Raw genomic sequence first — 12,065 nt, 5'->3', positions numbered from 1 at the left:
GAAACACATAGCCCAGCTGGGTCTGGAAGCAGGAGGGCCTGGCTTCCAATCCTGCCTACCTCTTCCAGCTGTGTGGCCCTTTCCTGGGCCTCAGTTTCCCTTGACTATAAAATGGGCAGGCGCCAGGCCTTGGGGTGGCCGGAAGAAGGTGCAATAGGGGACGCCAGGGGATGCCAGTTGATGGTTAAGTCTGAAATTTACGATGCACATCAGGTCCCTGGGCCCCTGGCTGTCATGAGCCTTGTGCTTCTTACAGACACTCACTTGTCCAGGGTCCGGGAGTCGTCCGTGTACTCAGGGAGGTCATTTAAGTCTCTGGGGGAGGCAGAGATCTGCTGCGGGTTGATGGGCAGTGCCTGGCCATCTTGGCCCACCACCTCCAGGCCGGTGAGCCCCAGGTAGTGCAGGTCACCCCAGGAGGCGGTGAAATTCAGTTGGAGGCCTGCGGCAGGAAGAGAAGTGTCCGGTGAGCACCAGAGATTCTGCAGGAGGTACCCAATCCTAAAGGAAATCAACTCTGAATATTCACTGAAAGGACTGATGTTGAAGCTGAAGTTCCAATACTTTGGCCACCTGATGTGAAGAGCTGACTCATTGGAGAAGGCCCTGATGCTGGGAAAGATTGAGGGCAGGAGGAGAAGGGGATGAAAGAGGATGAGATGGCTGGATGGCATCACTGACTCATGGACATGAGTTTGAGTCAACTCCTGGAGATAGTGAAGGACAGGGAAGCCTGGCGTGCTACAGTCCATGGGGTCGCAAAGACTCGGACACGACTGAGCGACTGAACAAAGACAAAACCCAAGACGGAGGTGGCAAGAGGACTGATTTCAGATTCCATATTCTACCAGCTGGAAAACTCAGACTTGAATGAAAGGGCCTTCAGGGTAGGTTCTGCCTTTCTTCTTGGTAGCCCTTGGGCCTGGGTCACTGTTGATACTCAAGAAACGTCTGCAGGATGAATGGACCTGTGTGGTTTAACCCTGCACACAGCCTTAGGTCCTTTCTCCACTCATCAGCTGCGTTGCCCGCCCCAGGATTAGCACGCTAGCATGGCTTCCCATGCTGCTCAACCAGCATCCTTGCCATCTGGATTCTGTCTACTTCTTTAATCTCATCTTATGCTCAGGATCCTTGGGGCCACCCAGATGGTCTTTCCATCCCTCATGTTCACAATGCTCTCTCTCACCACAGGGCCTTTGCACATGCTGTTTCCTCACTCCTGAACTCTCACAGCCTAGGCTAACTCGTGCCCATCCCTCAGATCCCAGCTTACTTTCTTGGGGAAGCCCTCCCAATTTCTCTGACCACATCAAGCCTCCATTCCCAGCCTGCTATGTCACTGTGAATGTCCCCTTCCACGCTCTGGTCACCATGGTGAGCTTGGGACTGTTTGGTAAATTTCCATCTGCCCTGTCAGACGGTGAGCTCCTTGAGGGCAGAAATCCCATCAGTTTTGTTAGATCATAGTGCTCCCAAGCCGGGCACAGTACCTGCCACACAGTAGGAGCCCAGTACAGATGGGAAGATTAAACAAGTAACTACATGGAGGTGGCTGCACCAGTAAGCCACAAGGTTGGAAATGGACACTTTATGCAAATAGGCCACTATCACGAGGATTCACATGGATTCAAGGGAAAGGAAGTGATCCAAGGTGATACCCCCATTCTTTTGCCCTTGTTCCACCCCTGCTCCATTGGAGAGCATTTCTTAAAAAAAATATTTATTTGTCACATTGGGTCTTGGTTGGAGCACGCAGGATCTTCATTGCATCATGCGGGATCTTTCACTGCAGTGCACAGACTCTAGCTGTGGCATGTGGGCTTAGCTGTTCCATGGCACGTGGGATCAAACCCAAGTCTCCTGCACTGCAGGGTGGATTCTTAACCATTGGATCATCAGGGAGCATTTAGGAGTGAATTTCTGTGGTCCCAAGGCAAAACTTCCCAGGTGAGTCATTCATTTGCCCAGAAAGCTCAAAGTGAATGAATCTCTGTCTAATATCTGGCTGGAACTTCTCTTCCCTTAATGGTCTCCCATCAGCAGAACCAAGTCCAGTGACCTCTTCCACCCTTGGAGAATTGGGGGCCTACTTTAGAGCTCTTCTGAGTGGCTGTATTCCAAAGAGTCACACTTGTTGCAACTGTTACAGAATGCCAGCATGGTAGCACTGGAAGAAGGAAGCCTGAATTCATGGCATTCCACGCACTTCAGCTCAGATGAGGAGGCAGAAGCTCAGGGAGGTTGAAGAAATCTGTGTGGCCAGGAATTGAGGCCAAAGCAGAAAACCACCCTGGAACGTGGCTTCCTCTCTTGTCATTTCCAACATATGTTTCGTAACTCGGCCTCAGATCCCTCTGCCCTTCATGATGCCAAGGTAGCTCTGAGCATCTTGGGGGCAGATGAGACAGATGGGTGACCAGAGTGGTTCTGGATGCATCATAGCCCCTCACAGCATCAGTAGCCTGCAATACAGCCACACTTTCCTCCCTCTGAGTCCTTGCCTCTGTGCCACATGATCTTATTGCTTCTCTCATACAGAAGTGGCGTCTATTTCTCCACTCTCTGAATCTGGGCCATGTGATTTGCTTTGGCCAATGGAACAGAAGCAAATGCCAAACCAGCAGAGGCTGTAAAGCATGTGGGCAGGGGGCTCTGGCCCATCTTTCTACACTTGGGAGTCTTGCCACCGGAAAGAGCCGGGCTAGCCTCCCAATTGCCGGCTATGTAGTTGAAGACATCCGAGGTTGCTCAGCTGCCAGTCCATCTGCCAGCTAACCAGACACAAGAGCAGACCCCACAGAGGCCAGCTACGCTCAGATGTGAAGAAACGCCCAACAAAGCTATTGAATTATGATGAATCACGATTAATGGTGATTATGTTAGGCCACTAAATTGGGGGCTGGTTTGTTTAGCAGCAGAAGCTAACTGATACATTCCTTTTCATGGTGAGTCTATGTTCAATTATCTCCTCAGAGAAAGAGGAATTGTTAGTTGCATCTGACACTTCGTGACACCACAGGACTATAGCCTGCCAGTTTCCAAGAATACTAGAGTGGGTAGCCATTTCCTTCTCCAGGAGGTCTTCCTGACCCAGGGAGGGAGTCTGGGTCTCCTGCAGGGGAGGCAGATTCTCTACCATCTGAGCCACCAGGGAAGCCCAGAAGCCCTGAGCTCAAATGCGCTCTCTGCCATCGCTCCCAAAACTGTTATTCTGCTTTATTTTCTGTCATCCAACGAGATGTTTTACATTGATTTGCTTATTATTTTGCTTATTTATTTGCTTATTTATTTTCATCAGTCTTTCCCACTTAGATGGAAGCTCCCTACGGGCAGGAACTCTGTTGACAGTGTTCACTGTTTTATTCCAAGATCCTAGAACAGTACCTGAAAACAGATGGTCAGTTAAGGCTTTAAAAAATAAATAAATAAATGATTGATTGATTGAAGAGTACATGTTTAGTAACCTGTAGGTAAATCAATCAAAATACAATCATTTGAGTTTCACCAAAATCACAGCCAATGGTAAACAGATATTTATTGCCACTAATGTAACAAGTGCTTTTCATACTGTTCATGGGGTTCTCACGAATATTCATTGGAAGGACGGATGCTGAATCTTAAGCTCCAATACTCTGGCCACCTGATGCGAAAAACCCCTTGGAAAAGACCCCGATGCTGGGAAGGATTGAAGGCAGGAGAAGGGGACAACAGAGGGTGAGATGGTTGGATGGCATCACCAACTTGACGGACATAAGTTTGAGCAAGCTCCTGGAGCTGGTGATGGACAGGGAAGCCTGGCATGCTGCAGTCCATGGGGTCTGTACAGCAACAGAACCAAGCCCTGTTCTTGGCACTGGAAATTCAGGGGTAAATATCAATACACAGTAAAATCTCTCTAGGAGCTTCCATTGCAGTGAAGACAGACAATGAACACATAATAACAACAACAACAAAAATAAGTCAGATACTTCCATAGAGTGATGAATACCATGAAAAAAAGCGAAAGGGATGGGATAGGGAGTGACTAGGCAGGAGTGGGGGTAGTCAAGGAGGACTTCTTGGAGGTGGTGACATTTAAGCTGAGACCTGGGTGATGAGAAGGAGGTCGCCATCCTGTAGCATTTCTGGAAGAATGTTCTCGGCTGAGAGGACAGAAACAGTAGAGGCCCTGGAATGGGAACACATTTGATTTGTGGTTGGAACTAAGTGACCAAGGGAGAAGGTGGAGGAAAATGAGATCAGAAGGGCAGGTGGGGGGGCTAGATCACGTCAGGAGGTCTGGATTTTCTTTTCTTCAAAGAGGAGCTAGGGAAGCCTGGATTTGGGAGCAGAGAGGAGACACGATCTGACCAGTGTCTTGGAAAGCACACTGAGGTTGGACTCCATAAGGAGGCCAGGGAGGACGTTGTTGTGATCCCTGTGGCCGGGACAAGGTGGGTAGTGGTGGAAATGGGGCAAAGTGGACAGATTCAGGGTCAGTACTGGAGACAGCAATACCAGGACTCTCAATGGCCTGGAAGGAATTGAGGGAAAGAGAAAATTTTCCTGACCCAAGGGACAGAGCGCCTGCAGGTACCACATTCCTGAAATGGAGAAGGCCTGGAGGGGGAGGAGGGAGCCAATTTAGATCAGGGGGATCCCTGTGATGAAGAGACGCCACCTCCCTCGCAAAACAAGAGGCAGCACCCCAGATTCTCCCAAGCCGCCCCTACTTTGTTTGCCTGGCAAGATGCACTGTTGTTGTTCCATTGCTAAGTCATACCCGACTCTGCAATTCCATGGACTGCAGCGCGCCGGGCTTCCCCGTCCTTCACTATCTCCCGGAGTTTGCTTAGATTCATGCCCATTGAGTCGGTGATGCTCTCTAACCATCTCATCCTCTGCCACCCACTTCTCCTCCTGAATCAGGGTCTTTTCTGATGAGTCGGCTCTGAGATGCACTGAGATACCATCTAATCTAGGGTTGCTGCGAAAGCGATTACTCTCCTCTTTGAGCTAATATCCATGTTCCATATTCATTTTCCTCTGGTGTATCAATTAGTATTTATATAAATGGAAATTAATTTTGTTATTTCTCTCCCATGTTTCAACTCTCTCAGCTCCTTTCCTATTCATCACTGCTGATATTTGCAAAACTTCTAAAATTAGTGTCATCTGCAAATTAGCAAGTCATATATCTCCTTTCAAAACATTAATAGGACTGGCCATATTTACCAACCCCAACGCATCCCCCCTGGGTCACTTTATCAAAGCACTCTTCATGTGCACAGGCTGGGAGAGCACATTTAGGATCTGGGATACAGGGAGGAAAAAGGCAAAGGTTCAGAGAAGGCAGCTTTGGAAATCACAGGTCTCAAAGTGGGCAGAGGGTCCTTGGTCAGCAGGTTCTTCTGCCATCCTACACAGAGAAATAACGCTTTTCTTGCAGCAAAAAGGTCTGGGAGCTCTGCTCCGGGGCAAAACTCCCCAGGGCATTGAAATAACATTTCTGAGAAAGGTCAGAAGCTGGTTCAGCAGGAAAAACATTTACAGACAGCATCTTTGGGGGAAATCATCAGATGGAGGGGACACTGGATGCTTCCGGCCGGCCTTCCTTCCTTCTTCCTCTGGTTACGGCACTCTAGCCTTCTCTGAAGCACCATCAGGGTGGCTGACTCACCACCCATGGCTCTAAAGATGGGCCTCTGACCCAGGCTAGGCCAATCCATGTTTTCCATCCCTTCCCTCCCTTCCCACCAAGGTGAGCGACAGTGATTAGTTAAGCTTGGGCACATGAGCCAGGTGAGCAGACATTCCAGGAAGACTGTTGGACTTACTGGGAAACAAAAGCTCTTTTACCTGGGATTACAGGGTAGAGCTTCAAGGAGCTCCCATGTGGACAGGGTCTGAATGGGAGACAGACTAGAGACCGAGAAACGGGGCAGAAAGACAGAGGGAGACACCAAGCCTTGATGACATCGTTTGCACACCTGGATCCGGCAGTGTGGGAAACTAGCAACCCCTGACCCTTTTAGTTACATGCACGCGTGTGTGCTCAGTTATGTCTGATTCTCTGTGACCCCACGGACTGTAGCCCACCAGGCTCCTCTGTCCATGCGATTCTCCAGGCAAGAATACTGGAGTGGGCTGTCATTTCCTCCTCCAGGGGATCTTCCTGACCTACAGATCATCTCCTGAGCCTCCTGTACTGAAGGCAGATTCTTTATCGCTGAGCCACCAGGGAGGCCTTTGAGCTACATAAGCTAAGAAATTTCCTTTTTTGCTTAACTCAGTTTGAATTCAATTTTCTTTATCCCCACCCCGAATCCTGATCAACCTAGGGGAGCCCAGACTAAACCAGAAATGACTGCTGTCTCCCAGTTTTGTGAGATGCTGACTCTTCCCAAAGACCTCTCTGGAATGTGTTGAGTGGTGAGGACTTGGATGGTGAATTCAGACAGACTCGGTCCCGTCCTTGACCTCGTACGAGCTGTGTGACCCCGGGTGGCTGTCTCCATCTCTCGGAGCCTCAGTTTCCTAATCTCATCTGGAAAATGGGAAGAATAAGAGCTGGACGTGAGATAAGGCAGGGAAAGCCCCAGCACAGGGCCTGGACGGGGGAAAGAAACCAAGTCTCAAGCCGAGCCCTGGCCCACATTGTGCTGGCTTTCAGATCACTCGGTTGTCCCTGAGTCCCAAAGTAACTGAGAGAGAGTTCTGGAAAGTAAAGGGCTGAGGATTCAAAGGCAAGGCTTCTTCCTCTCTTCTCAGAGGTGATCTGTGCTTGTGGAATGAGGGAGGGGGAGCTGAATTCTCACTGGGCACCATGCGGATAGGAGCTGGTCACAGCGAGGCCTTAAGAAGGGGGTGTGGCGGACACCGTGGGACACCCCCCAGATCCCACCTCCCATCCCAGGGGTGACGTGCTGGGACTGGTGACACGCTGATGACCCCCCACTGTGACTGCACTTGGCGCTGCCCCTCCCCAGCCCGTATCAGGTGACCTATTAACATAGGCATGAAAGGCCCAGCCCCCTTACTCAAGACAACTTCAAGAGGCCTTTGTGCTCCCTGCGGTGCTGGCAGAGGCCTTGGTGTGATTGCCCCATGGCCCAGTTCTCTGTGCCCAGCCCTGCTTCCTGCCCTCCCCCAGGAGCATGCCCCAGTAAACTCCATCTCAGAGTCTTCTTCTTGGGAAGCCAGACAGCGGCAGTCGACATCCTTTTAAAGGGCAGAGACGGAGAGTGAGGGCACGCCAGGTGGGCATGGCCTGCACAGAAGCTTGGGGGGGCAGGGCGGGGGCTCAGGAGATGGGGGTGGGGAGGAGTGGAGCAAAGAGGAGGCTAAACTCTGACACCTTAAGTCCGTTCTGGAGATGATGGTGGGGAGGTGGGGAGGGGACGTGACGATGGCATGGCGCATCTCTTCCTTTCAGAAGATAACTGGAGATGGATAGCGGGCACAGGGTGCAAGAAAGAGCAGGAGGGGAGGTGGCAGCGAGCAAGCTGGCAGAGCCTTGTGAATAGGGAACGGGAGGCAGAGACCACAGCCAGTGTGACCGGGGCCCAGGGGTCCCCTAGGACTCAGGCAGAGGTGGGGAACGTGTGCCGAGTCAGAGAGGACCTGGCCCGAGGGGCACACGGGCAGAGGACAGAGAACAGATACAGTGAAACCCATACGGGATCTGCCCAGAGATCACCAGCCAGCAGCCGGCTGGGCAAACACACATGTGTTATGTTTGGCTCAATGAGTGTTTTTACATTATTGTAAAATTAGTCACCAACATTTAAAAACCTGAAGATTTCACGTAAAAAGTCCAGATTTCTGACTTTTTAGGAGAATGGGCACCTGGGCCGGTACTCCTGATGCCCACCCCAGCTGGAGCTGGGAGGATGCAGGCTTCCTCTGCTCCAGCATCTGCTCTGCGGTCCAGTCTGAAAGGGTAACTTGAACCCTGGACCAAGAGATGCCCAGGTCTCCCCGGCTCTTACGTCTTCTTGCTCTATAACTCCGGGGCTCCCACTGCAGCCTCCGGGGTCAGGGCTGCAGCTAACACATCAGACATCTGTGTGTGGCCCTCTGGGAGGGCACACTGCCAGGAGGACCCCTCCTCTGAAGGGCTACAGCCCTGCCAGGGCCAGTGAGCCCAGCGCCAGCCGATTTCAGCCCTGACTTGTCCCAGGGCCTGGTGTCTCTGAGTATGGTACAATCTCCTCCACTGTCCTGGGAAACCCTGTCCCAAGTGGCCACAACTCCCTCCCCACCCCCGACCCCCGAAGATCCTCCTTCCTGCGACACTGCCCCAGGGGAGGGTACTCACAGATGCCGTGGTAGACGCCCGGCTCTGGCGTGGTGACATCAGGGACAGGGGGACTGGGGGGCAGCTCTGGCTCCAGGCCCTGCACACAGGGTGGGGGAGAAGCAGAGGGAAGGGGTGATTCTAGTGATACCCACGCAGCTGGCTGGCCATTCTTCCAGCTACTGCTGCCCACCCCGCGTCCCAGGTAAGTCCCGGCGTCTTTTCCAGTGTTTTGTTTTCTACCTTGGTGGGAGCCCTGTGACTGGTAATACGGGCGGGCCCAGAAACCCTCCTGCATCTGATGTCTTTGCCGGAAGCTCTAACTGTTACGGGAGGTGTTGGACACTAATCAGCTCAGGCGATCAGATTTTCTGGACCAGGGAAGGACTCTAACTACTTTATCCAGTGGGCTGGAGGAAGGAGGGAGTGAGAGAGAGATCGGGAGGGAGGGATGGAGGGAGGGAGGGATGGAAGGAAGGAGGAGAAAGAATTCAAACATAGAGAGTGGTTCTCAACCCTGGGGCCTGTGCATCTGCATTAAAAAAAAATCTTTTGGCCCGCTCTGCACAGCATGTGGGATCCTAGTTCCCCAACGAGGAATCGAACTCATGCCTCCTGCATTGTCAGTGTGGAGTCTTAACCACGGGACTGCCAGGGAAGTCCCCCTGCATCTGCATTTTTTAAACCTTCCCATGATTCCCATGGGCAGGAAGATAAAGAACCCCTGGTCTATAGACAGAGTGGGCCACCACATCCTGCTCCTTGATCTGTGTAATAGTAAACTTTTCTCATTAGATCTTTGCACTGTAAATCAGGGTACAAGAGCCTGTAGTTCTTCACAGACGGGAAAGTGTTAGTTGCTCAGTCATTTCTGACTCTTTGCGACCCCATGGACAGTAGCCCATCAGGTTCCTCTGTCCATGGGATTCTTCAGGCAAGAATACTGGAGTGGGTAGCTATTCCCTTCTCCAGGAGATCTTCCTGACCTAGATAGGAAAGCTGAGATGCAAAGAGAGGTGAAGCCACTTGTCCGGATCTTAGAGTTTTAGTGGAGATAGTGTTTGGGTACCCGATGACACCCTAATGACCCCTCAGTCCAGCCCCTTCAGGCCCCTGGCCGGCGATGGGGAGGAACAGGAGGAAGGCTGTCTGCCAGAAGTTGTCCTCTGACGCTGAGCAGCCTCTGGCCACCGGGAAAACTGTTGCCCTAAAGCCCACGTGCCTTCTCTTGCCTTCCCTGATCCCCTGACCTCCCTGAGCCTCCTAGGACACCCCCTGATGGATGGACAGATCTGGACACCTAGGTGAGCCCCCTGCTAGGGGTGTGACCCTGACATGGTCCCCATGAGCTCACTGTCCTTATTTCCGAGACATGGGAAAGTGATCCCTCTCTGCCCCTCACAGGACTCGATCGGATCAGAGTCTCTGAGCAGGGACATCACCACGTGGAAAATGGTGGGTGAGTGAAAGGCTTCGAGGCTCTCTCTCAGCTGGAGGCCCACGCAGTGAAGCCAGAACACAGACATGTTCTGTGGCCCGTAGAAGGTTTGAAAATACTATGAATTGATGGCCAACATTTTTTTTAACTGGGGAGACTTTATATAACAATCCAGATTTCCGGCTTTCTTTGAAAGAATCAGGACAATCACTGGCAACGGGCTAGCTTGTCTGGTGAGGGGAGGACAGGGGTCTTTCCTCGCCCCTTCCCCATCTCACGTGGTGCTCTGCGGGCCCCTGCAGGTTGCAATATGTGAACATGGTGGGGTCCACAAGCCGTATCACTGCCCCGTCTTGGACGTGACCTTCCTGCAGCTGAAATCTTTTGTCCTTGGTTCCTGGTTGGTTGTTTCCACTCTTGTCCCCACCCTCTTTAACTATGTCCTCTTTCTCCTATGGCCTCAAGAATGTTCCCGGAGACCCTGGCGTCTCTTGACCTTGACCACTGGTCTTTGACTTGGGCTGATCCCTGTCCTGAAGGTCATCTTTCATTTTCGATAACTAGTCCATTAAAAGCACAGACTTGGGACTTCCCTGGTGGTCCAGTGTCTAGGACTCCACACTCCCAATGCAGGGGGCCCAGGTTCGATCCCTGGTTGGGGAACTTGATCCCACATGCAGCAACTAAGACCTGGTATGGCCAAATAAACAAAGTAAATAAATATTTGAAAAAAAGAAAAGCACAGACTTGGTAGAGTCTTGCATTCAAGTTTGAGCCTTGTTACTCCCTCACGATGTGTCCTTGGATAGGTCCCTTAGCCTGTCTGAACCTTGGTTTCCTCAATAGGGATATTATTAATCATCTCTACTCCAAGGGCTGTGAGGAGGGTTAAACACCAAGACAAGTGCTCCACGACTGATCACGACATATGCCCAAGAAGTGACTGCCAGGATCATCATTATTTTAATTCTCAAGTCCACCTATTAAAAGCATTTGCAGGCCTTCCATCAAAAAAAAAAAAAAAAGAAAAAAAACAGTGAGTGATCAAAACACAACCCAAAGCAAAAATTCCCCCGAGACTGCCAACCTCTAAATTACAGAGATGACACAGAACTGATTTTCCCAGTTTTGATTAAAATTTGAATACTTTCTTCACTTTGGTTTAAAAAAAAAAATAATTAGAGAATGAAATACGACACACAGCACAAAAAATGAAGCAGAAAAATGGGAAATGTCAAAACAGGAGCGCCAGCAGCTTACGGGACATCCATCTTCATTCCTCCTGCTCTACTCTGAGTCAGGAGCAGGAATCTATCTGGGGTGCCGTCCCCGTTGCCCACCACACCGCTCCCCTCACCACCAGTCCTACCCGGTCATCAGTCCACGAGCCGGCCTGGGTGTATGGCCTCTCCTCCCCCTGGCCATCGGCCGTGCTGGGCCTCCTCAGCGCCTCCTCACTCTGCAGGCTGCACAGGCTCTCCACGTCCAGGTCAAACGTCTCATCGGAACAGAAGATGGCCTCGAGAATATCATCGTCGGTCGTGAATAAGATCGTGTCGCCAAAGTGCTCTGGAGCTGACAGGGGGACCGGGAAGACGGAAGAGTCAGCTCATCGCACATCCCAACGATGAGCAGATCGGGAACCTAAACCCATCAATCTCTGGGCTAGGAAAATCCCAACCCGCTAACAGGTCTTGATTTGAGTAACTGAGGCTTATTCTTCTTTACATCTTTGCAAATGGAATTCATGGATTGTAAGAACCATATAGATTTAATGAAGGCACCTGTTCTAATGAGGGCAGCTTCCCTGGGGGATCAGACAGTAAAGAATCTGCCTGCAATGCGGGAGACCCGGGTTCCATCCCTGGGTTGGGAAGATTCCCTGGAGAAGGGCATGGCAACCCACTCCAGTATTCTTGCCTGGAGAATCCCATGGACAGAGGAGCCTGGCAGGCTAAAGTCCAGGGGGCCCCACAGGGTCAGACACAGCTGAGTGCCTTAGCACAATCTAATGAGGATCACTGTGATCTGTCATGAAATAAGGGATGTTTCGAAGGCACCGGTGAGGCATTGAAGCTGATCCTGTTGGTGCCCTACACGGATCTTTTGCTGGTCCTTGTAGGGGGCTTTGCCTGGAAGGGTGTGGGAGCTACGTCCCCCAACCAGGGGAGCCTGGGGATTCCAAAGCCTTGCTCCTTTGCCATTACACAGGACAGATCCTGAAATTTAAACTCCCGAGCTCCCCTTGGGATCAAACTGAGGCTGGGCTTCCCCTGAAAAAGCTTCCTTTCTAGCTTCTCCCCCGACCCTTCCACATCCTACACCCCTCCCTGCCCTACAGGTTCT

At 51.4% G+C, this 12,065-nt stretch overlaps 1 protein-coding gene across 1 annotated transcript in view; it reads right to left on the bottom strand.

Moving 5' to 3' along the window:
• Nucleotides 1-12,065, bottom strand: part of KATNIP (katanin interacting protein) — a 228,755-nt gene that overhangs the window by 18,838 nt on the left and 197,852 nt on the right. The window contains exons 17-19 of the mRNA XM_065924545.1: nt 11,089-11,294; nt 8,303-8,381; nt 265-442 (exon numbers count right to left, since the gene is read on the bottom strand). Coding sequence (XP_065780617.1) covers nt 265-442; nt 8,303-8,381; nt 11,089-11,294 — 463 coding nt within the window. The remainder of the gene's footprint in view (nt 1-264; nt 443-8,302; nt 8,382-11,088; nt 11,295-12,065) is intronic.

The sequence above is a fragment of the Muntiacus reevesi genome, chromosome 2 (genome assembly GCF_963930625.1).
Source record: "Muntiacus reevesi chromosome 2, mMunRee1.1, whole genome shotgun sequence".
NCBI classification, from domain to species: domain Eukaryota; kingdom Metazoa; phylum Chordata; class Mammalia; order Artiodactyla; family Cervidae; genus Muntiacus; species Muntiacus reevesi.
The sequence above is the reverse complement of the archived record's forward strand: the minus strand, read 5'-3'. Positions and strand labels throughout refer to the sequence as shown.